Genomic DNA, 24,124 nt, shown 5'->3' on the forward strand with positions numbered 1-24,124 from the left:
ATATGAAGAAAAAGACGAACTTGAAGAATAGGGAGAGAAAGAAAAGAAGAAATGACTTTTTTTTTTTTCTTTTGAAAGCCTTATATTTTTTTTTTTTCATCCCGAACGGGTTATGCTGAGGAAATGAAATCACCTTATTCGATGATCATTTTGGTGAGAAACAAAGGTGTTGCATGTTATGTCAGATTATATAAGATTTTATTACATATTTGTTACTTTATTCACGTGATTAGCATGTGACTTGATTCTTTGGCCACGTCCTCACCAACAATTGGCTTCCATTTTTTTTTTTTTCACCACCGCATACAAGAGATAGAGAGGCTCCTCCAACTTAATATCGCACTTTCCTCCTCTTATATAAACAAAACATTAACAGTTTGCTCCTTAATATTAAAAAAAAATGTCCAAGTTCCCATCGATAGAAGAAATTGATCAAGACATTGATATTCCCACCTCCAGCTCGGCTGCTCCCGATTCTGGCGACTTTATTGACTTTTCAAACGAAGATGCCAGCGCCCCAGCTCCCGATGATTTTCTGACGCGCGAAAAGGCTCTGCTTGGTGATGATGCCAAGGAGTTTGAGACCAGCGACGATGCAAAAGTCAAGAGTGCTCCTGATGAGATTTCTGAATTTAAGGCATCTTTCCCCGCGTTAGACACCACTGCTCCTACTACCACCACTTCTAATACCACCACAGACGCGCCTGAAGATGCTTCGTCGAGCGGGATCTCCTCGGGCGTCAAATCGCTGTCTCTGGAAGACTCACAGGCTATCAAAGAGTGGAGAGAACGTCAGGCTCTTGAGATTCAGCGCCGTGACCAGCTTAGCGAGACCAAGCGCCAGGAAACACGCGAGGCTGCTAAGGCCAATATTGATGACTTTTACGAGAATTACGCTAACAAGAAGGATTCTCTCATTGAGAAGGTGCGCGCTGAGGAGAAGACTTTTATTGATGAGCGCGACAACAGCGTTGTTGGTACCACCTGGGACAGAATTGCAAAGCTCATCGATACCTCCAACAAGGGTGCCAAGTCTGAGATTAGCGACAAGTCTAGATTTAGAGATGTTCTTTTATCTCTCAAGGGCAATCCTGATGCCCCTGGTGCTGCTGGTTACTAGAGATGTATGACGGTTGATTTTAAATATAATTTAATCTAAAATGAAAAAAATAAAAATAAAAATAAAAAAATAATTGGCAATTGATAAAATGAAATAAAATAAAATAAAATAGTTCTAAACTTTTTTTTTGAAATTTCATTTTTCACTTTAATGTTCATTTTGCGACCTTTACGAATATAGGCGTTGAAATATATGGTTACTATATCTAAGATATTTAGCTGTTATTAATGCTTTAACTTCACTCGACTGCTTAATTCATTTAAATTTTTTTTTCTTTTTGAGTCAATTAATTTCAACTAAATATAAATATTGACACATTGAACTAACATTCGCTTAATTACTTTTATTTTTTATTTATTTTTTTTCTTCTATAACTCAAATGAAATCTGTATTTGTGACCACTGGAGCAACTGTTCCATTTGTTCCCCTTATCGAACTGTTCCTTGATGACGATATTTTAAACAGCTTAATCAATCATGGATTTTCTAAACTGGTCGTTCAGTATGGCAATGCACCCCAGGATCTTGTTGATAAACTGATGGCCAAAAACAAAACCTTTAACCCCAGGCTCGAAATATCAGGGTTTACATTCAAGAAAGAATTCATTGAAGAAATTAACAAGCACGATTTGGTTATTTCTCATGCTGGTAAGTAAAAATCTTTGTTCCTAACAAAAAAAAAAAACAAAAACAAAAAACAACTCTAACAGCCACCTAAAGGAACTGGCTCAATTTTGGATGCCGCGCGACAAAACAAGCCACTAATCGTAGTCGTTAACCCCGCGCTCATGGACAACCACCAGCTGCAAATTGCCACTGCACTTTCAGATAAAAACCATCTGATTAGTTGTCCCAAACCAGACAAGGATTTACTTCTTGCTGCGCTGAATGAGACCCTTCCTACATATGAGTTTGAAAGACTTCCTCCTCCCAATGGTGAGGCATTTTCTAAACTAGTATACGCGAGAGCTGGTCTGGTCCCAAAAAAGGACTAAAGATTCAAATATATATAAAAACAAATCCCCATATTAATATTTCATCATTTACATCATAACTTCGTAGCGGTTTACTCATCATTATTATTATCATCATCATTATCTTTACTCTTTGCATCGGTCAACGATACTGCAGTCTTGTTCAAAGGATCAGAAAAGGTACCCGTCGAGATCCAGCTCAGAACCTTTCTCACCACAGGCCCGGACACAGACCCAGGGCTCAGCTCAAAGAGCGACATTATGACGCCAAACGATAGGGCAAAAATGTAGACGTCGCCATTGCGAACAGGTCGTACACGCTTCTCCTTAACCAATACGCGCCAATATGATAGAATGGCGGCACGGACAGCGTACATGTACCGGCCACGCCCGGATACCTTGTCGAAAATGGCCCAAAGACCAGACAAAAAGCCAATGACTTTGTAGCGGTACACGGGAATAAAACGGTTTGATAGAATGGACTGAGCAAACTCAATTCCAGCCCACGAAGAAGCTGTCGTCATCACAATAAATGTCGTTGTACGCCATGTGTTAAAAATAGTTGCAAGCAGCAATCGCAGCTGCGAAATAGCTCGTGAAGAAGTTGATTCTTCAGAGTCACAAAACTCTTCTTTATTGCTTTTGGGTTCTACCTTGGCCACGGCTCTCTTGATAAAAAAACTTTTAAAAAGGTAAAGAAGAAAGACGTACTTCCCAATTGCTGTATACTGCTTTAGGACGATATTTGCCAAAGCTCTAAATTGAGAAGGTTCTGAGGGATGTAGAAGAGCACCTGTAATAGTGCTAATTGCTGGATGAGCACGGATTACCACAGGCTTAACTGATTCCAAGTAATTTGGCAGCGTCGCTGTATCTGGGAACATAAGGGGTGATGTGAACTTGGGGTAGTGAGCCCGCGACAACTTGGCAATGCTATCTACAAGTTGTGCTTGGGTAGGCCAAGGGGCTTTACGGGGATATCCAGTAGGTGGTGATGTGCAAAAGTCTTTTGAAAGAAGAAACAAGGTCGAATTGACCATGTTTGGGTTTGCATCTCTATTAAAGAAAAAGGCATGGAAGAGTTGTGCGTATGCAAAGGGGAATAAGGCCCATGAGCCAATGATTTTGGGTTTTTTAAGGGCGGCAATGTATCCACTGTCTTCAAGAAAGTTGTAAACCAACTCTAAACTACGGACCAAGGCGTAGACAGCAATCAGATCGCGGGGACCATCGGCAGGGAAGATTTTTAAAAAAGTTCCTGCTGTAATACCAGATAGCAGCGGGATGATAGTGTGTGCGTACTCAAAAAGCAACTCAGATAAGATAGACTTGTCATGGATAAATAAGCCGATAAAGTCTTTTACAAAGGGCTTGAGAATAACAAGCACTTCATAAATAATTTTGTATGAAAATGAAATAGCGACGATTGCGAGGGAGGAGCAAAAAGAACCTTTATCTTTAAGAACAAGAACCGAGCGAAGTAAAGCATTCTTTTTACGTGACCTCAGCAATGCGAGCGATTTGAAGATGACGAGGATAATATATGCTTTTCCAAGGACTCTGGTATGTCCTCGTATTGTTTTTTTGAATGTGCGCAGGCTCCTGATATTTGTATTTGTAGAGATAGGATACGGAGACAATGGATCGAGTTTATCTTCATCTGTGGGATCAATGTATTGGTTTTCTTTGATGACAACAACAGGCCGGGGGAATAGTAGGCGTGCTACTTCCTTTGCAGAGACCTTTATTTTAGAAGTTGTTGTTGGAGCCGTTTCCAATTCACTTTTGAACGTTATCTCAGCATGTTTTTTAAATGTAATAGTATCGTATATTTTCAAGTATTCTTCAGGAGAAAACAAGAAACCTACGAGTGAAGCAGATGTGGTTTCAAGAGGTCCAGGCTTATCGGTGGAATTGGAGTTTTCTGAAGAGGCCATGGTGTTATTGTATAGAGTGTCGGTATGAATCAAGACCCGACTAAAAGAGGGGTAGGTGTGAACTGAGGTGAAATGTTTAAAGAAGTGTCTAATAAAGGGGGTTTATAATTGATGGAAAAAGATGAAATATAAAGGTGAGCACCTTCAGATGAATAGAGTCGTTATAAGACCAAAAATAAAGAATATCTCGAAAATATTTTGCTGTATAATGGGTTGTAAAAAGTCAAAATGCTTAAGGAGCCAAAGGGTTTTTTTTTTTTTCTTTTTTAGAGTGGGGGTGGTTTCCTGGATGTCGTTTTTTTTGTTTCTTTCTGCCATATGTCAAAAGTGAGCAGCCGACCAAATGTGTGACAACTTTCTGTTACAATTGTATTTCATTGACCGCTGACAAACTGGCTCAGACCAATGTGCGGCGGGGCATATAATCTTACGTAACTGGCCTACAGCAAAATTTCCTTTAAAAGGTCTGTTGATTCCTCGCAAAATTTACAATCGCACTACTAACTACAACAAACATTTACCACCAATATCATTACCATTACCACACAGCCCAACAACTACTATGATTAGAATATCGACAAAGTCCATCAGCAGATGCTGCTACCAGCTGAAAAGCGTTGTTCCACAAAAGAGAACGCTGGCGTATATCACCGGGACACACAAGCACATCAAGCGTAGCATGATTTTCCAGCAGGGATACTTTCCAAACACTTCGCCTTCGTCGTATATCAAGCACCCAGCCAGCTCCTCTGGGTCTACATCAACAAACACTTCCACCTATCCTTCATCATACAGTAGCTCTAGAAGCACTACCACTGCATCCACAACCGGCTCGTTCTCTGAGTCTGCAGCTTCTGCTGCGGCCTCTGCGCCAAATTCGCGCAGAAAGCCCACGCTAGGAAGTGAGGTGGAGGACCCTACCACCATTACAAACCCCATCAAGTCCGAGAGTGGTGACGTGCTGCGGATCAAGATTACACAACGGGCAGCCAACAAACTGAATGAGATTAAAGAGGCCGACAAAAATGCTGACCAGATTTTGCGCATTTTGGTGGAGAGCGGCGGGTGCCACGGATACCAGTATGTGCTTGGGCTTAAGAGTACAAGTACAATTGATCCTGATGAGGACTGCATTTTTGACCGCGATGGCGCAAAGTTTGTTGTCGATTCAACTTCGCTCCAGATCCTAAGAGATTCTACCATTGATTATACTACAGAGCTGATTGGAAGTCAGTTTAAGGTTATCAACAGTCCCTACGCCACATCTAGTTGCGGATGCGGGTCCAGCTTTGACTTTGATCCTTCGGCAATTCCAAAGTAAAAAAAAAAACCCTCTTATTAGAAAAAACAAAACAAAACAAAACAGAGCGTTTTCCTACAATATTTTTATGATGAGTAATGACTTAATGAGAGAGAAATATGTACAAATTATTTAATTTATTTTTTCTTCTGCAATTTTTTGAATAAATTTCCAAAACTGAGAACTATCTTGATCCCGCCAGTAGCTCCCACTACCTTCTATTCGGAAATTGCCAGAGGCTGCCATGATGAGCGATTTTGTTGTGAATTTCTTGAGTGGCAATTTCGTTAAGTCTATTCCAGTTATGTTAAAGTAATGATAAAAAACAATGGAGGATAAAGTTTGGTTTGGTTCGAGCTGTCCAAAGTAACCTGCCAAATCGCTTCCAAGAATAGACACAGTAATTTCTTTAATGGCTGAAGAAGACGAGAAAGTGATGTCTTCAGAGTCATTTGTAGTAGCTGTAAACGCTGAGGTATCGAATGTAAGGTATGAAGATTCTTTTTGAAGCTGGGTTGGAGATGACCCACGAAGACCATTAAATATGTCATCATACTGGGCCAGCATTAATTGCGAGGAAAGAAGAGGAATAGGCTTAAAGAGTGTATCAAACGTTTTGCTAGCCCAGCTGGTGAAAATAGCCAGAACCTGAGGGGTAGCATTTGCAATCAACACAACTTTGCTTGTCAGGTAATCAGTATGATTCAAAGTTTGCTTATTTTTTCGGTTTCGACGGCGGGATTGACGCTGGGTTACTGATTCACGTTCAACATGAAGTCTGGTCAACAAACAAAATTTTTGGATATGTGTACGGGAGAGTTTGATAAACACCACACTGGCGTCATAAGACACATTATCTGAAAGTCCAGGCACAGTAAGGACATCTTGGTGTTTCCACTTGACTTTGAGAATCTCAGGGTCAATTCCTGCAAGAAGTTTAGCTTCAGCGCGGTCTGCAGCAGATGCCCCGAGATATAATGCTTCGGTGGACAGAGGCTTATCTTTGGAGGCGAGAAGAGCCTGCTTGAGCGAGACTTGATAGTCTGGGATGCGGGCCTCGTCAAAGAGGTAAAGAGAGGGCCCCTTGAGAACAGTTACGGCGGCATCATAAAACAAGTCTTCCGGGCCACTCATGAATAGATGAGAAAAAAAGGAGCAGTGATCAAAGAATGGAAGGGGAGAATGGTGATGTTATTTATTGTTATTTATATGGGGTGTTGCAAAGTTTGGGGATTCTGGTAATAAATAAACAACAAACAGAAGATATACCAGTGATAAACAACAAAATAAACAAATCTTTCCAAAGACCTTGCAAACACACTGATTTGACATGAAGGCCTTTAAGGATCAAATTATCAGGAAACTTTCTCAATGAACAAACAGACTACAACAGCAAGACTTTGATGGAAATTAACGGGACGCCGCACCACAGAAAGCCATGTGGAGGGTCAATTCGGTATGACTGATTGTTTTCTCAATTAATTTTTTTTTTTTTTTTTTTTTTTTGGACGGTAAATTTTTTTAAAGCCTCTCCCACCATATTTTTTTTTTTAAAATTTCCTCACCACCATTCTTAATTATACCATCTTCTATCATATATATATTTATATATATACAACAAATAACAAAAAATAAAATAAAAAAAATGTCTGCCGTCACATCTACCGACCTTAAGGGCGCTCTTCCGTTTCTTGCTAAGGGAAAAGTTCGTGATATTTATACTGTTTCCGACGATTCGCTTCTTTTTGTTGCGACTGACCGCATCTCTGCATACGATGTCATTATGGAGAATGGCATCCCCGATAAGGGCAAGCTTCTGACCAAGCTTTCTCAGTTTTGGTTTAAGCTTCTAGGGAACGAGGTCAAGACACACCTTGTTGGTCCTTCATTTGAGGAGCCTGATGAGGCTCTGTTTAAACTTCTCCCTGACTCTGTGTCCAAGAACCCTGAATTGCGTGCTCAGCTTATTGGCCGCAGTCTGCTTGTTAACAAGTTCAAGCTTATTCCCCTCGAGGTGATTGTCCGTGGTTACATCACTGGCTCTGCCTGGTCTGAGTACAAGAAGTCCGGCACTGTACATGGAATCAAGGTTGCTCCTGGTTTACAAGAGAGCGAGCAGTTTGCTACACCTTTGTATACACCTTCAACTAAGGCTGAGCAGGGTGAGCACGATGAGAACATTCACCCTGACCGTGCAGTTGAGATTCTTGGTGGTGACAAGGAGCTGGCGGCAGCCATTGAGGCTCTTGCCATCAAGTTGTACGTCACTGCCCGTGATTATGCGAAAACGCGGGGGATTATCATTGCAGATACCAAGTTTGAGTTTGGATACATTGAGAATGAGGATGGTTCCAAGACTCTGGTGCTTGTTGATGAGGTTCTTACTCCTGACTCGTCGCGTTTCTGGCGCGCCGATTCGTACGTTATTGGCCAAGGCCAGGACTCATATGATAAGCAGTTCCTGAGAAACTGGCTCACTGACAACAATCTCAAGGGTAAGGACGGTGTTACTGTCCCCGAGGATATTGTTGAGAACACTAGAAAGAAGTACATTGAGGCTTACGAGTCCATCACTGGCGAGAAGTACTCTTCTTAGAAAAGTGGGCGATTTACTTTTTCTGGCTTTTTAAAAAGAAATAAAAAAAACACATATACTAGAGAATTAATGAACATTTAACGAAAGAAGAGTAAAAAAAAAAAGAGTGATAGAGTAACCATTAAGTTGCTATATTTCAAAAGACTTTTGACAAAGACAATCATCTTCAGTATGTGAACTGATTGCTGGTGATGCGATGAGAACAAGGTTATGCCAGTTGATGCTTACACCACTTGCTCATTTAATACAAAAACGTTGCAACTACCGAGATAATACATAAAGTACATTAGTTTTATATATTTTTTTTAAAAAAAACCGTTAGGGTTAGATATTTAGATTGGTAACATTTAGTTAGGGCTACAACCAGAAGCAGTCAGCCGTTCTGGTATATCTCAGACCGGAAACAAGTAAAATATTTGGTCAATTTTGAAGAAAAATAAAAAAAAAAAAGGGAAAAATAGTAGAGAAAGAAAGAATTAAAGTATTTAGAGTAGGAAGGATCAATAAAAAAATGAAAAAAAAATGGAAAAAAAAACAAAAAAAAAAAACAAAAAGGAGGAGGAACCGTGCAAAAGGAAAAGAAATTTTCAGGTGCAGGAAAGGAAAGAGAAGTTTTGAGGAAAGACAAAAAAAAGTTGATGATGAAAGAGGAGTTAGTTGCTGAATAGAAGATTCCACAAAAAAAAAAAAATTGAGATTTGGCTACATTGCTATCTAAGTAAACAAAGCGACGAATATATAATTCAAAAGTGATAAGAAAGATTGAAGAATTGTAAATTTGGAAATGAAAAGCATTTTGGTGTGAATTTTTTAATTTTTCAATTTTTTAATTTTTTTTTTGTTTTTTTGTTTTTTTTTCTTTCTTTCAAAAAAAAGCGCAAAGTTCAAAAAAGATATTTGAATGTCAAGATTGTGGGGGAAAGAAGAAAGAAGGTCTTTTTTTTTTTTTTTTTTTTTTTTTTGGGATCATCAGTGATTACATTAAGATTAGATAAACACTACAATTACAGCTTATATATATATATATATAAACGATACATAGAGTAAAAAACATATTATTCACGTGATACATATTAAAAATTTAAAATGACATTACAACATTTGTTACAACGTTTGGTTTTTTTTTTTTTTTAAAAAAATTTTTTTTTTTTATAGTTGTGTGTGTGTGGGCCATAGTAAAGAAAACCCATACTTAATTTTTTTTGATGGTAGATAACCATATTACACCAGCTTTCACGACACACTCTTTTTTTCCACTTCCCTCTCTCTTTTTTTTTTTTTTTTTTTTTTTTTTCCTCCCCCCCTTTTTTTTCCTACCCTCATAGTCATTTCCATATACTATCTCCAACTGGATTATCAACGTATATATACACATTAACAATGGCCGTATGTATAGAATACCAAAAATTCTTTTAAAAAAGAAAAAAAAAACAATACTTACGGGAGTCAAAAAGATAAAAACTATGAAGAATAAATCAAAATATTGATGAAGAATCAAAGAGCATAAGTGCAAATCAGGAGGTTTTTTTTTTTTTTTTTTTTTTTTTTTGATATTTGAATAAGTTATACCTTTTGAAAAGAAAGCAAAAAAGAAAAAAAGATTGATACCCTTAAGCACTAGTTTTTTTGTTATATTTCCAATTTTTATTTGCCAAATTTTTTTATATTTTTTATATTTCTTTCTCTCTCTCGGATATTGTTTGAAACTGTTTTGATCTAACATATTTCTTATATATAGAAGCAAATCACCGACATTAAGGGTTTCCTCGAGCTTGCTCGTGAGAACGGCACCAAGAGCGTCACCATCAAGCGCAATCCTGACAACACCAAGTTCAAGATTAGATCTTCCAGCTACCTTTACACCCTTACCGTTGCTGACAAGGAGAAGGCCGAGAAGTTGATTCACACTCTTCCCCCCAACCTTGAGCAGAAGGAGATTGCCTAAACTCATTTCTCTTTTTCTGTTGTTAATGTCATAAAAGTAATGAAGAATATATACGAATAAAAAAAAAAATAAAAAAAATTTAAAAAATCTTAATGTGCAATTCTCATTGAGAAAAAAAAAATTTTTTTTTGTAAGCTAACTAACCACACATTGTAATTACACTATTTTTTAAATTGTTAATTTTAATTATTTTAATTATTTTGATTATTATAATTATATATAACACCTCCCAAAACTTTGAGATTTGATATCGTGAAAAAATTTTTTTTTCTAGAGTTATAAAGTGTATTGTATTGTATAAAACATATATAATCATTTATAAAACTTGATTTTCAACTAGACGTGGGAAAACATCATTTTAAATACCAAGGTACTTTTTAACAATAGGCTCAGAGTAGATATACTCGACATGACAGTCAGTATTAAAGCCGTTAAAGGTGCCAGCAGCACTCAAAGTGTAGGCACCAAAGTCAGTAAAGTAAAGCCAGTCACCAATGTCAACAGAGACAGGCAAAAAGCTCGACTTGGTAATGACATCAATTCCATCGCAAGTTGGACCCCAAATGGAAACCTCAACCTCGTCAGCAGAAGAAACTGACAAAGAGGAAGAGGACACCACAGATGAGCAGTCCGAGGTGCATTCCGAGGTGGATTGGCACGAGGTGCAAGCCGATGAAGCATCATCATTATCGTAATCAGAAACCTCAGAGTACATAAAAATCTTGGCCTTGGACAAAATCTTAGGCACGGGTTCCTGGTGATCAAAAATAATGGAATTCATATTGGCGTAAACGCCATCATTGATATAAAGCATGAGGCGCTCAACCTCATCCTTCATGGTAACGCGGCGACCAACCACATTAACGGCAAGAGTAAAGGCCGAAGAAACAAAGTAACGGCCAGGTTCTGCAATAACGCGGACAGGAGTAGAAGCATCGCGAGGGAAAATCTCATCAATGCAGGAACCCAAGACCACAGCAGTTTGCTCAAAAGTCTCATGAACAAAGCCACCACCAACATCCAAAATAGACATGGGAGGCATGCCAATAGACTCGGCATAGTCAAACAAGGTGCGAGCATTTTGAACAGCTCCGACAAAGGCTGAGGGATCAGAAGCACCAGAGCCAACGTGGAAAGAAACGCCAACGACATCAAGCTGGAGCTTTTTAGCCAAATCAAGCAAGTCATGAGCAGCCTCCATAGATGCGCCATACTTAATACTGAATTGACACAAAGACTTAGAGTCATCAGTGGCAATGCGCAACAAAAGTTTGCAGTTAGGGAAAGCCTTCTTACACTTGCGCAACTCATCAGCATTATCAAAAGTCATGTGCTCGACACCCACAGTTTTAGCATGACGAATATAGGAAGCAGCCTTACAAGGGTGGGCATAAACAATGCGAGCAGGATCAACTCCTTGAGCCAGCATCATGTCAATTTCATTTTTAGAGGCGCAATCAAAGCCAAGACCCATAGCAACCATGAGTTTCAAGACCTGGGGGTCATTGTTACACTTGACAGCATAAAAGGGCTCAATGCGAGGGAGATTGGCGACCCAGCGCTTGTACTGGTGGTAAACACGACCCAAGTCGGCTACAAAGAACGAGTCCTCGCCTCCTGGAGGACAAGTATCCAAGTCGACCGAGTCAATGTGGGCCTGGAGAGCTTGACCAACCAGTTTCTTTGACAAGATATCAAAGGAGACCTCATTTACCACAGAAGGTGACGATAATGTGTCATTGGTCTTCTGTTCGAGTATAAGGTCGTTATTAGAGATAGGTAATTTGAAAACATCTTCACCAATTATTTCGGGACCGAGAAGGAAAGGTGACATAACTTAAAAAAAAAAGTGTTTTAAACTGGAGAAAGTGAAAAAAATGTGAAGTAGCAAGAACCCTAAAGTCTAGATCACAAAAAGAAAAAATTTCGAAAAGCTTAAAGTGTGCTTGAACTGAAAGTTTCTTTTTTTTTTTTTTGTTTTTAATAAAAAAATATACTCAAACGTTTTCTTTGAACGTGAGTTTTTCTCTCGTAGTTAATATTAATAAGTTGAAGTTAATTCAAATTCTGTAAATTCCCTCTGACTGAGGGATTCTCTAACGGCCTCCCAAGCGGCAACTCTCGTGGGTGCAAGAAGCTTGCTAAAACTAAGACTGGAATATCCAAGTAATTTCTCTATAAAAGAGGGGGTGAAGAGAGAGAAAGAAAAAAAAAAAAAAAAAAAAAAAAAAAAAGAAAAAAAAGGGGATAAGATTTGAGAAAAAATCCTTGGTATTTATATTAAAAAAATTTTTTTTTACCTTCCAGGAGGCTTAATTATTTTTATTTTTATTTTTATTTTTTTTAATAATAACAGAGCTGTAACTTTTGCTGTGTTCCCCTCACACACACACAAAAATTTTTTTTTTTATTATTTATTTTCGTTAAAACGGTGTAGATTTTTCCTTTAAAGAATTTCCTGTTTTAAAAAAAAAAAAAACTTTTCAAAAGGAGACCATCGAGTTGCTTAGTCAGATGTCATATATACCGTTTAATAATTTTTTATTTTAGAGAGGGGGGTATCCATAATAAAAATAAAAATAAAAAAATTAAATTAAAATAAAAATAAAAATTATCGTGGTAGACACAAGAAACTCATCGGAACACAAAAGGCCATTAAAAGGAAATTAACAATAAAAAAAAAATTGAAATGAAAATAAAGCAATCATTATCGTAATAATAATAATAAATAATAAAAAAAAAAGAGATCAAACAATCCAAAGCAGGTTGGAACATCAATGCAGGGTTTGTTTTGAGTTATTCATATTCATATTCATATTCATATTCATATTCATATTCATATTCATATTCTTGTGTTGTAATATAGTAGAATAAGTATTGGTGGTAGTAGTGATGATGTTAAGAGTAGCAAAGTGGGCAATTGGATGAATCGGATTAGAATCGGACATTGCATGTACTTGTGAGTCAGAATAGTAATAAAAAATATAATTTAAAAAAAAAATAAATTGCACCAGCAGCAGCAGCTGCAGCAGCTGCAGCAGCTGCAACATTGACAGTTATTCGCTAAAGAGGATTATCTCTGGGCGTTTAAAAAATGAAAATAAAAATAAAATAAAGGTATTTTCTCAAATAAGCTAAGGATCACCTTTTCCGGAATTTCAAGGAGGTCCTAATATTTGAGTTTGGAATTTGATTATGAGTCTTTTTTTTTTTTTTTTTTTAAAAAAAAAAGACAATGATCATGACGATGATGATATACGGAAAGAGCAACGCTTGGGCAAGGAAAAAAACAAGTCTCTTTGCCGCCAGCAGCATAACTTACTGGCGTTTCAAACTCTTGTTTGGAATCCGAACTGGCACTGAAAGCGACAATCGAGACCTACTACAAACAAGCGTGCAAAAGAGATGAAAGAAAAAAAAAAAAAGGAAAGAAAGAAAGAAAAATCTTCTTTAAAATTTTTTTTTTTTTATTCAACAAATATCTTTGATGGGGTTCAACTATGTGGTGTGTAAAAAAAAGTGGCAATTATATAAAGTCTCAAGCAAACTAAGACAGAGCAGATATTTCATTAAAAAATTAAAAAAAAAATTACCAACTCTGCCTTTTTTTGCGTGTAAAACCCAGCCAGAACGGCCGGGTTCTACCCTTGCAGTCCGTCAAAACTGCAAGGGAGCCTTCAAGGCATTAGTGTTGCAACTCTAAACGTTAGTGGGCTTTTGTTATCAATGGTTTTAATTAAATTCTTTTCTTTTGGTTTAAGACTTCATTATGCCTTGATAAGAGAAGAGAGAAAGAGGGGTATTTTCATTTATTATAATGGAGATATATATAAGTAATCATGCACCTTGGGTAGTAACCAAGTACATTGTGATCACTTTTTTTTTATTTTTTTCTATCTGTTAAAAAAAAAAGAACATTTTTATTATATTATTGTCGACAATTTGATGATCGAGAAAAAAAAAACAATAGGGTATATCTCTATGATGGTATCTCAAAAAAAAAAAAAATTAAATATTAAAAGAAGAAAAAGTAAAAAAAAAACAAATTGACATGATGGTAGGGGGAAGGAAAGAAAGTGGGAAAAAGGAAAGTATAAATAAGTGAGCGGTAAAAAAAAATAAAAAAATTTTTTGGCTGCTCAGCTGGACGTATGTGCGCTTCTATATACACTTGGCTGGCTGGTTGGCTTTCTAAGCATTTTTAAAAAACAGCCGCCAGTTTATTTACGCGCCCACACACAATATAAATATATTGATTTTTTTTCCCAACCCTAATCTTAAGGAATTTATAAAGGTTAGGGTTTCAGCCGTTTCACTTTTCAAATTTTTTTTTTTTTTTTTTTTTAAGGTCAATCGATCAATCAATTAATTTAATTAATCAATAAAGATCCAACAGGTTCTTCTAATATTAACAAAAAAAAATTACAAGACCAAGCTTAGAACAATGGGTCGCGTTTTATTCACCCAAAAACAAGACGATTTTTTATTTGCATTATCGTTCCATCCATCTGAACCTTTTTTTGTAAAGGGCTTTTCAGATGGAACAGTAACTGCTTGCTCCTATGATTACAAGGGCGAAATTAACAATATTTGGACCACCAAGAGACACAAGGGCAGTTGTCGAGCACTCACATATGATCACGAAGGAAAATGTATGTAATTTAACTTGAATTTTATATATTTTCTTTTTCTTCATCTAATCAAAAAAAAAAACAATTTTTTTTTTTTCAGTTGTTTTTTCGGTCGGCCTTGATCGCGTTCTTAAAAAAGCAAACGCGACCGATGGTATAGTCAAGATTAAAAATTCTTCAACTATAGACTCTGATCCTGCTTGTATTTCCGTCAATGATACCTATGTTGCAATCGGAACAGATGAAGGTGGTGTTTACATCTTTAACCAATCTGATCTGTCACTCGTCAAACACTTTGCAGATGTCCATAATGACAATGTGGCTGGTCTTTTCCCACTGCCTGTCAAAAATGAATATACCTTTATCTCATGTGGATCCACCACCGTTTCTAATATTGATCTGCGCAAAGATAAACCAGTCTCTGAAAGTGAAGACCAAGAAGATGATATCCTATGTGGCTGCCTGAGCAATGAAACAACCCCAGTGTTTGGCATGTCCACAGGCGTTGTAACCGTTTGGAACCAGGTCTTAGAAGACCAGCAACACCGTATTAGATTATCCAAAGATAGTGTAGACTGTTTACTTCCAGGTGAACTTGATGACATTGTGGTTGCCGGGTGTGGTGATGGTGTGGCCTACAAGGTTAACACACGTAGCTCACTGGTGCTTAAAAAATATAACCACGGAGGGGACGGAGTAAGCATATTGGAAATGGACTACCAGTACCATTTAGTTACTGCCGACATGGATTCAATTAAAGTGTGGATGACCGATGAGGAAGAAAAAAAGGCGGATAAAGAAGAAGGTAAAACCACTGTTACTAATACCAAACGACCAATTGAAAATAACGATAGCGATTGGGAAAGCATGGAAGAAGAAGAAGAAGAAGAAGAAGAAAAGAAAAAGGCAGAAAAACAAACCAGAAAGAAACGGAAAAGAGGCAAGGCTTCGGCAAAAAGTAAAGTTCACAATAGTAGACCTGCTATTTCTTCATTTGACGGATTATAAATTAAAAAAAAAAATTAAGAGAGTATTATTATTATTATTATTTTTTTTCTGTATATACAATAGTTTTAATAGATGCCCATCAAACGCATAGCATAGTCACCGAGACAGCCAGCAAAAATGGCATGACCAGTATTGATGTTGTTAACAAACCAGCTCCAGCAATTATCTGGGTTGTCAAGGTCCACCTTCTTAATCATGTTAAATACACGGTAAGCAGCAAAGCCGACCGAGGCAAAGAAAAATGGGCCCATGGAGTTGAAAATACCAGAAGCAGCCAACAAGGCAATTTGGGCCACAGTCAGGTTTCTGAGAATGGGCTTGGTACCGTCACCCCACTTGAGAGCTGTGGACTTGACACCAGCCTCAATATCAAACTTCTTATCCTGGTGGGCATAAATGGTATCATAAGTCATGCACCAAGCAAACGAAGAAGCATGAAGAGCCATCATGGCAGGAATATTCCAAACACCCATGGCTGGGAATCCCAAAAGAGCACCCCAGGTGAAGCAGAAGGAAAGAGAGGCTTGTGGGTAGTAGGTAAATCTCTTAAAGAGAGGGTATGTAGCAACAAAGGGCAAACTTGCAGCACCAAGCCAAAAGCAGTCCCAAGGAAGACAAAGTAACACAGCAAGACCGGTAAAGCACTGGGCACCAAGAAAAGTCACGGCCTGTGGGACCGACACGGCTCGGCGGGCAAGTGGGCGAGTAATCGTACGACCAACCTTATTATCCATGTTGCGGTCCAAGATATCATTAATGGTGCAGCCAGCGCCACGCATAATGATGGAGCCAATACCAAAGAGAGCCAGCATAGTTACAGTTTGAGAAATTGGTGCAGAATTGGTGTATGCGGCCATGGTAATAGCCCAAGTACAAGGAGTGTAAAGCAACCAAGTACCAATAGGCTTATCAAGACGCATGAGCTCAGCATAGGGGATCCAGGATGCTGGCAGCGAGCGCACAAACTTTTGAGGAGTGGTCATTGTAGACACATCCTGGGTAAGCAGAGGACTATCAGTTGATACAACGGGTGGGATCTGGTCAATGGGTTTAGTACTTTCCCATCGTCGTTGGAAAGAAGTTGAAGTTGCTGTCACAAGGCGAGGTGCCAAAGAACGCAAGGAGCCCGAGACTCCGACATTAGAAGTCTTGAAAAGCAGCATGGATAATTGGTGATTAAAAAAAAATAAGAGAGAAAAAAAGTGAAAATATATATATATATATATAGTGTTTAAATAGAAAAGGAGGTTTTAAGCTTAGATTTTTAATTTATCAATCTTCCCGAGGGGTTACCCTGCGGTCGGCATTCCCTAAAATGAAGCTTGTGGAGGGGGGTGAGCGTGAGAGAAAGAAAGAAAAAAAAAAAAAAAAAACTTTTCCTCAAGCAACCATGGCGAAACCAAAATCGGCACCCATAGCAGATGCTGCGACCAGCTTGATGCTGCGAAGCGGCAACATTCGGAGGTTGTTCAGAAAGGTATGTTGGTGGGGGAGGAAAGGTTTAGAAAATTTGGGTATAAGTTTATGTCTAATTTTTATCTTTTTTTTTTTTTTTTTTTTTTTTTAGAAATCAACATTTGAAGAAAAAATTGCAATCGAAAAAGAAGAAAAAAATTTCCAATCTTTGCAAGGACGCCCACAAAACTTGGACGTGCTCCAGCCACCAGTAGAAACAACTTCTCCTGAACCTAATAATGTCACCTTGATACCCTTGCGATTTACTTTGCGTGACTTTGAAGATCTTCATAGTTTATCTTTACCTGTGAAACGAGTACGATCTTTGCTAGTTCGTGATATTTACGTGCGCTGGAAAGAACTATTAGGCAAAAGAATCCCCGGATGGAACATTGAGGAGATTATTGATGGAAATAAAAGCGTACCTCCAGGAACAGTAAAGTTAGCATCGAAACTCCCAGATATTCTTAAAGGATTCATCAAACCGTCGATTTTCCCCAAAATTAGAACCGTGATGCTGCGCGATTATAAAACCCCATTTTGGAACCTATTTCAGCGTGCAATTTCAAACGGCTACATTTACTCTCAAAAAACACTAATTCATTATGATGTGTTGAAACATAAGCAAGCAGGTGAAAAATTTCTGCCAAATCATTCTACCAATCTCCCGTATCCAGGCCCGTTCTCCCTTCCAATCCAAATTGTTCACCCGTTAGATCCTAACACGGTGCTATACTCACCGTTGGCGTATATTTCCCGACTCGAGTTTCTGTCTGGACTTTCGGGGTTTGGCATCCCACCAGGCCATTCACTTTATGACAAGTTGGATGGACTCAAAGTTTTGCATCCACTGGAACCCACGGGGAAGCCGCGCTTTTCGCCCCCACACTTTACTAAACGGTTACTGCCTTTGATTAAGTTGAGTGAGAGTGACAGCTCCTACATTAAGCCGATTTTTGCTGGAAATAATTTAAAAGACTACCATCTTGCTTTGGAACATAAGCTCCCTGTACGCAAGTCAATTGATATCCATGGCCAAGTGAATTTTCTCGATTTTTTGGATATTATAGGTCCACTGAGAGAAAGTGAGTTTAAGGGACCCAATGGAGCATGCAAACAATTTTTCGACTTAGAGGTTGATGGGAAACTGGAGAGTATTGTTGTGTTTGAAGGCCGCAAGAATATCCCTATCCCCCATGCCAATGCTGCCATTTACAATCATCTTCAAAACCGCCTTATCCAGTGCAATGACGATAATATACCTAAGGACTCACGAGTGATTCCTGGTCGTGTCGAACCTATCGTCAACAACCAATGGTATATTAGTACTCAGAAAGTGCGCAAGGCCGGACTTGAAGAATATTTCCGCCAAAACTCTGAGATAGCCAAGTCAAATGTGGGCACTTTGTTGACCCGTAAAATGATAAAAGATCAACTGGATTTCCCGTTGACTACTGTGGCCAAACGGGGCCGGTTTGCTTGGGCGTTTGGACTTGATAGTATAGAACAAAAACACAATTCGGATCAAAGGTATTTCCCCTTGACTGAGCGCGTGGACGGGTTTGTGAACATGCCTGACTGGGCTGCCCGTGTCGTGTATGGGTGTCTTGACTGGTATTCGCAAGTAGTTAGTCCCAATGAAACTTTTTCACAACTGCCAATATCTGTTGACTACGAGGTTCTAAAGACTGTTTTTTTGATTGGAGCCCTAACTTTGCCTGATTTGAAGAGCGGGGGGAACAAAAAGCTGTTGCTGGATGAATACAAACCTGAGAAAAATCCATTGAAGATTAACGATACTGAGCATATGCGACAACTGTTAGACTCTATAGTCGTTGGACAGGAAATCACAACGGTCACAGGGTTTGATTTGGGGAACCGATGGACACTCAATGAAATGAAGCGGTTACGTGAAGGTGGTTCTGTAACTAAGCTTGCACATGAATCAGTTCCTGAATCAGTTCCCGAATCAATTACCGAATCAGTTCCCGAATCAGATGAAGTTGATTTGAATCGACCACGATTCACGCGCAAGATTTACGAGATCCAGCGAGGAGTGCTTTTAGATTCTTTGGATGCGAAGGCGGTTGCCAAAAAAGAGGCCAAGACTGTAAGTGAAAGGGATTTTGATGATTTGCAAACTTTATTGTCATGTTTTTTCCAACTTGCCGACTGCAACTACTGTTCAACGTATGATAAGCCTGTTAGTGCTATGGATCAGATTGACGAGGAGATGTTTATCAAATACTCGAGGCCATACGAGCGCTACACTCTTTACTCTCTGAGGGAGCTAGAGAGCGATGTGTGGCGATACATGTCGCAGCACAAAGTGTATGAAGCGAAGCAGGCTGTTGATTCTGCGATTTTGTTGGCATCTGGACAGTTCATGAGCGCCATGTTGTGTGAGCTGATGGATCAAAAGACCATGCCTGTGGAGCGGTTGATGGTGATAAGGACTGTGTATGAGACAGTGGTGCGGCTGGTCACACGGCTGGCGTACCCGTTTTACCCCACGACAAGTGAGAATGTGTTTTACTCACTGGAGAGTAGTTTTGATGCAGCACAAAGAGCGCAAGAACGACGCAAACTTATGACTGGGTATACGGGCGTGGGGAGCGTGGAGAGCTTAATACCTGAAGTTGAACTGACACGCGAACAGGATTACGAGCCAGGGAAAATGATGTTTGATATAGTGGACACCCTGGAGGGCGTCATTGCGCGGCACCCTGATGTTCCACGAGAAGAGATCCGGGCGTACCTGACAGTACGGGACTTTAATGAGCTGAGCGCGAAGTTTGGGTATGAGGCGCGGGAAGATGTGAATGACCGGTTGATGCTACTTGTTAAGCGGATCTGTCGGGTTGCACGGGTATCGATCCCTGTAGGGGCAGCCGTTTACAATACTGGTCGGCTGGAAAGTGTGCACATGGGGAGCGGGTTGAATTTACATGTGTTTGATCGGCGCCGATGGACGACTTCGGAAGAGTATGGTGCGCGGAAACTTGAGGAGAAGAAGCAGTATGCTGAGCAAAAGGGTGTTTTAAGGATTTTGGAGAAACAGCAGCAAACTCAACAGTAGGTAAGATGGACAAAACAGTTTTGTAAATACTATTATTTTAATTTAAATATATACAAAGGAATGAAATTACATGATATATAATATAATATAATATATATTATTTATTACAGTTTAGAGTTTCCTAGTCTGACGACATGAGAACTGAGGAGTCTACGGAGGTAAGACTGCGACGAGAGTACTGTTTGGATGCAGCTGCAAGGGCTGCAGCAGCTGCCATTTTCCTTCTTTTTGCGTGCTCCATTTCCGTAAGAGCAGAATGGGTCAAAGCCACTGTTTCGTTTTCCTGTATTACGAGGACTGCATATTGGTCTAGTATTCTTGCAGATTCAAGAGCCAGGGCGTCGACAGCGGCTTGTAGGTCGCGGAGAGTTTGAGCGTGGGTAAGAATGGCGGCGGCGGCGGCCGGGGTGGCCAAAGCTGCGACGTTGGGTGGAAGCGAAATGGGAGCCAGTGGGGACTGAGACAGGGGGAGAGGGGTCGCAGAAGAGGGGACGTGAGTGAGAGGTAGAAGAGGAGGAGCGGAGGATGAAAGAGTGGCGGCGCGAGTTACGGCGGCGAAAGAAGGAGAGGCGGCGAGAACGGATTCGCGAGCTATCGTGAGAGACACGGGGTCTTGAGGGGAGTCTTGTGAGGGGTCTGTGGTGGTGGTAGAATGTGTTTGCTGGTTGTTGTTGGGAGGTTTGGGGTCCAGGTCGAGGAACTTCCAGAGACAGAGCGCTGGCTGGTTAGACGAGAGGATAAGAATGTTTAAAAGAGAGAAGAAAAAGAAAGAATAAAGAAAAAAAAAAAAGGAAAAAGGGGGAGAAATTTACATTAAAAACGTACCATCAATTTCTTCAAGTAGCGGAGCAAGAGTGTCAATGCGCGGAGCTATGGCTGCTGCAGTTTCCTGGCGCAATGCTGCAACTTGTGTTGCGATTGTTGTATTTGGAGGGAGCAGCAACAAGTCCTGAGCGTCCTGCGCCGAGTCTTGTGAATGTTGTTGTTGTTGTTGTTGTTGGGGATCTGAAGAATTGTTTGTGGGTTGAAGTCCAGATACAAGAAACTCGAGGTCATCGAGACGACGAGCAAGATCATCTATCAGTGGGTCCATATTTGAATGAAGATGATGAGATGTGAAGTTTTTTTGCAAAGTTTCAAAATAGCAAGTTGGAAGGTTGGGTGGTACGTTAGAAAAAAAAAAAAAAAAAAAAAAAAAAAAAAAAAAAAAAAAAAAAAAAAAAAAAAAAGAAAAATTAGAATTTAAATATTAAAACCTAAACTTTAGAACTTAAACTTTATGACTTAAATTTTAAAAAAGTTTAGTTTTTTCCATATTTGGCTTTTACAATTAATTCAAAGATCCTCCAAATCAACCCAAATAACCCATTAAATGAATGCATTTTATATCCGTATTTTCATCATCATTAATCATTTAATCATTACTATTTTTAATTTCCTCTATTACTTTTTTTTTTTTCTCCACTTCCCACTTTTCTCAACCTCTAACTATTGAGATTACTCGGCGGCGGCCATTGTCCTGTAGCCACCCATCCGGCCTTAATAATTACAAGCGCGTCTGCAAGTGGTAACGGTTTCCGAAGTGGCCGTGCCTGGCGCACAAGCATATTGTAGAGCCCTGGGTATGCTGATTCCGGGACTCCCTCCAACGTTGTTTCCAACGGCGCCAGTCCATCACATCCACGCGTCCACTCACGCCGCCGCCTAAGCCACTCCCGGTAGCCCGTACACGGCTCGTCAGTCAGCCCACTGTCAGCACCGTCTTCATCCTCGCTGTCACTTGCAAAGGGATCCCAGATACCGTCGGATGAGTTGTTATCTGGCGGTGGTAGAGGAGGAGGAGGAGGAGGAAGAGAGGATCTGGAGGAAGAGACACGTTTATTGGAAGATGGACTACCAAGTTTGCTGGTGACATATTTTGCAGCAGCAGAATCTGTAGGTATTCGTAGAGCTCCTGAGTCTGGCGAGCTGAGCGGCGCCGAAGACGATCCGTCTCTTATGGTTCTTAGGGTGTTTGTTTGGTGGAGTGGTGCTGGATCCATTTGATGTCCATCACAAGGCCAGTTGCTGGTTGTGTGATTTGTGGTGGTGAAAATCTGCACGGGATGCTGCTGCTGCTGCTGCTGCTGCTGCGGAACCAAAGCGGACGGCTGCCCAGCATGTGACTGGTTGTTGTTGTTGTGGACAGCCGCAGAGGCCGCATCATCATTGTCTCCTTCACTACCAGCAGCAGCACCAGCAGCACCAGCTGATGACGGAAGTGGTGGCAGTTGTAGTTCCTTATTTTTTTGAGAAAACCGCCCACTTTGGCGAATCACCGCTCTCTTATTATATCCTGATGCAAATAGGTCTCCTGGTGCTGTTGTTGGGACTCCATCTGTAGTCATAATTGCCGGTAAAAACATAGATTCTGGGTCCCATTTGTGAGAAAATGTATGTCCTCCTCCAGCGCCTAGTCTTTTACCCCGCGGGGGGTACAATTCTTGAAATGATTTGAAGGAGAGTGTTTTGCGATGAGTTTTTTTACCTGATGATGATGATGATGATGTTTTCTGTTGGCCATTGTCTTTTAAAAGCTTTTTGTTATGATCATTGTCGTTGTTGTTATTATTCAAATTCCCACGAGTCCCAGATGTTTGGGCTAGCCTTGGGTCTGTGCTGGACGTTGAGAAGGAAAAGCAACTCGTGAAAATTTTTGCAAGTGCGTGTGAAGCTTTGGCGAGCCCGCGCACGTGACTTTCCTGGTGTACGGAGTGATTTATGCCTGTCAAAGCTATTGGTGGTGGTGATGATGGTGGTGGCGGTAGTGATGATGATGGCAGTGAAGAAGAAGCTGTGGTTGATATTGCTGGCGCTGATGCTGATGCTGATGCTGATGCTGATGCTGATGCTGATGCTGATGCTGATGCTGATGCTGATGCTGATGGTGCTGCAGCTGCAGTTGCTAATGAAGTTGTTGTAGTAGCTGAAGGTGCAGCCAAGTTCAACGATAATTGCAATTTTGATGTTGATGATTCTGCTGTCGCAGCGCCTAAGCTTTTGGTTGTATCTGAGGTCGTTGTATTAGTAGTATTAATCGTATTAATAGTAGTGTTAGTAGGTAATTTGGATTCTGGGTCTATTGCTGGTGTCAGAGTTTCAAATGGGACTTGTTGCGCGCTAATGTGGGGGGTAGGTGTTGTTGCATCTTTGATTAGAGCTGTTTGACCAGTAGCTTCTTCTTCTTCTTTATTATTATTAATATTAGACACTCCTACCATCTTCCCTGCTGAATCGTGGATTTCATTTTGTTGATTAATCTCTTGACCACTCTTTTGTTTGTTACCATTAAAAGACTTTACAACACCAGTATTAGAAGTTAGTTCTTGGTTGTTGTTGATTATGTCGGAACCGGCAGATGTTACCGACTTCTCCGAGACTCCAGGGGATGTTAGTAGTAGTAGTTGAGAAGCAGATTCATCTAGGAAACCATCAAGCCCAGCGACAAAGGAAGATGTGGAGAAGGTAGTTGCACTAGTGTTTGTTGACGTGGTGGAAGTGACGGTGGCTTGGGGACCAGCGGATGACGTGTGGGAGACTGCAGATGCAGCAGAAACTGGGCGAGGGCTATAGCTATTGCTGGAAGCTGGAGCAGGGGTTGAAGCTGGAGCTGAAGCAGGAGCTGATGATGATGATGGAGAGGCTATCATGAACAAGATATGTAAGAAAGAGAGAGAGAGAGAGAGAGAGAGAGAGAGAGAAAAGATGATGAAAGGTGTGAATGAATGAATGAATGAAGTATTTAAACAGATGATGATGATAGAAGAAAACAATATATATATATATATATATATATAAAGAAAAGGAAAAAGAAAAAAAAAACAGAAGTTATATAAAATTTACAAAAGAATTCAAAATAATAAAAATAATAAAAATAATAAAAATAATATAAAAAATAAAAAAAAAATTAGTGGCTTTTGATTGCTGTTGCTGGTAATCTTTTTTTTTGTAGACGATGGTGATAGGAATCTATCTATATATATATGTAGTTATCTATCTAACTGGATGGGGGAGAGGGGGAGGGTATCTTTTTTTTTTTTC

At 39.7% G+C, this 24,124-nt stretch overlaps 13 protein-coding genes across 13 annotated transcripts; 7 read left to right on the forward strand and 6 right to left on the reverse strand.

The window, feature by feature from the left end:
- Window positions 1-400: 400 nt before the first annotated feature.
- Window positions 401-1,120, forward strand: SAPINGB_P003544 (uncharacterized protein; the record flags this gene model as incomplete). Its single annotated transcript, XM_031998261.1, has 1 exon — window positions 401-1,120. The coding sequence occupies one exon, from the start codon at window positions 401-403 to the stop codon at window positions 1,118-1,120; it is 720 nt and encodes a 239-aa protein (XP_031854152.1).
- Window positions 1,121-1,499: 379 nt separating this feature from the next.
- Window positions 1,500-2,114, forward strand: SAPINGB_P003545 (uncharacterized protein; the record flags this gene model as incomplete). Its single annotated transcript, XM_031998262.1, has 2 exons — window positions 1,500-1,767; window positions 1,840-2,114. 2 exons carry the CDS (start codon window positions 1,500-1,502, stop codon window positions 2,112-2,114), a joined length of 543 nt encoding a protein of 180 aa, XP_031854153.1.
- A 71-nt stretch (window positions 2,115-2,185) lies between these two features.
- On the reverse strand, window positions 2,186-4,030 carry SAPINGB_P003546 (uncharacterized protein; the record flags this gene model as incomplete). The annotated part of the gene is made up of 1 exon (XM_031998263.1): window positions 2,186-4,030. The coding sequence occupies one exon, from the start codon at window positions 4,028-4,030 to the stop codon at window positions 2,186-2,188; it is 1,845 nt and encodes a 614-aa protein (XP_031854154.1).
- A 562-nt stretch (window positions 4,031-4,592) lies between these two features.
- Window positions 4,593-5,351, forward strand: SAPINGB_P003547 (uncharacterized protein; the record flags this gene model as incomplete). The annotated part of the gene is made up of 1 exon (XM_031998264.1): window positions 4,593-5,351. The coding sequence occupies one exon, from the start codon at window positions 4,593-4,595 to the stop codon at window positions 5,349-5,351; it is 759 nt and encodes a 252-aa protein (XP_031854155.1).
- Window positions 5,352-5,462: 111 nt separating this feature from the next.
- On the reverse strand, window positions 5,463-6,464 carry SAPINGB_P003548 (uncharacterized protein; the record flags this gene model as incomplete). Its single annotated transcript, XM_031998265.1, has 1 exon — window positions 5,463-6,464. The coding sequence occupies one exon, from the start codon at window positions 6,462-6,464 to the stop codon at window positions 5,463-5,465; it is 1,002 nt and encodes a 333-aa protein (XP_031854156.1).
- A 511-nt stretch (window positions 6,465-6,975) lies between these two features.
- Window positions 6,976-7,926, forward strand: SAPINGB_P003549 (uncharacterized protein; the record flags this gene model as incomplete). Its single annotated transcript, XM_031998266.1, has 1 exon — window positions 6,976-7,926. The coding sequence occupies one exon, from the start codon at window positions 6,976-6,978 to the stop codon at window positions 7,924-7,926; it is 951 nt and encodes a 316-aa protein (XP_031854157.1).
- Window positions 7,927-9,306: 1,380 nt separating this feature from the next.
- SAPINGB_P003550 (60S ribosomal protein eL38) lies at window positions 9,307-9,871 on the forward strand (the record flags this gene model as incomplete). The annotated part of the gene is made up of 2 exons (XM_031998267.1): window positions 9,307-9,312; window positions 9,665-9,871. The coding sequence occupies 2 exons, from the start codon at window positions 9,307-9,309 to the stop codon at window positions 9,869-9,871; spliced, it is 213 nt and encodes a 70-aa protein (XP_031854158.1).
- A 358-nt stretch (window positions 9,872-10,229) lies between these two features.
- SAPINGB_P003551 (uncharacterized protein) lies at window positions 10,230-11,705 on the reverse strand (the record flags this gene model as incomplete). Its single annotated transcript, XM_031998268.1, has 1 exon — window positions 10,230-11,705. The coding sequence occupies one exon, from the start codon at window positions 11,703-11,705 to the stop codon at window positions 10,230-10,232; it is 1,476 nt and encodes a 491-aa protein (XP_031854159.1).
- A 2,610-nt stretch (window positions 11,706-14,315) lies between these two features.
- SAPINGB_P003552 (uncharacterized protein) lies at window positions 14,316-15,510 on the forward strand (the record flags this gene model as incomplete). The annotated part of the gene is made up of 2 exons (XM_031998269.1): window positions 14,316-14,523; window positions 14,603-15,510. 2 exons carry the CDS (start codon window positions 14,316-14,318, stop codon window positions 15,508-15,510), a joined length of 1,116 nt encoding a protein of 371 aa, XP_031854160.1.
- A 65-nt stretch (window positions 15,511-15,575) lies between these two features.
- SAPINGB_P003553 (uncharacterized protein) lies at window positions 15,576-16,673 on the reverse strand (the record flags this gene model as incomplete). The annotated part of the gene is made up of 1 exon (XM_031998270.1): window positions 15,576-16,673. The coding sequence occupies one exon, from the start codon at window positions 16,671-16,673 to the stop codon at window positions 15,576-15,578; it is 1,098 nt and encodes a 365-aa protein (XP_031854161.1).
- A 227-nt stretch (window positions 16,674-16,900) lies between these two features.
- On the forward strand, window positions 16,901-20,044 carry SAPINGB_P003554 (uncharacterized protein; the record flags this gene model as incomplete). Its single annotated transcript, XM_031998271.1, has 2 exons — window positions 16,901-16,987; window positions 17,078-20,044. 2 exons carry the CDS (start codon window positions 16,901-16,903, stop codon window positions 20,042-20,044), a joined length of 3,054 nt encoding a protein of 1,017 aa, XP_031854162.1.
- Window positions 20,045-20,165: 121 nt separating this feature from the next.
- On the reverse strand, window positions 20,166-21,137 carry SAPINGB_P003555 (uncharacterized protein; the record flags this gene model as incomplete). Its single annotated transcript, XM_031998272.1, has 2 exons — window positions 20,166-20,761; window positions 20,870-21,137. The coding sequence occupies 2 exons, from the start codon at window positions 21,135-21,137 to the stop codon at window positions 20,166-20,168; spliced, it is 864 nt and encodes a 287-aa protein (XP_031854163.1).
- A 391-nt stretch (window positions 21,138-21,528) lies between these two features.
- On the reverse strand, window positions 21,529-23,733 carry SAPINGB_P003556 (uncharacterized protein; the record flags this gene model as incomplete). The annotated part of the gene is made up of 1 exon (XM_031998273.1): window positions 21,529-23,733. The coding sequence occupies one exon, from the start codon at window positions 23,731-23,733 to the stop codon at window positions 21,529-21,531; it is 2,205 nt and encodes a 734-aa protein (XP_031854164.1).
- Between the last annotated feature and the right edge of the window lie 391 nt (window positions 23,734-24,124).

The sequence above is a fragment of the Magnusiomyces paraingens genome (assembly GCF_902498895.1).
Source record: "Magnusiomyces paraingens strain CBS 517.90 genome assembly, contig: contig3, whole genome shotgun sequence".
Lineage (NCBI taxonomy): Eukaryota > Fungi > Ascomycota > Dipodascomycetes > Dipodascales > Dipodascaceae > Magnusiomyces > Magnusiomyces paraingens.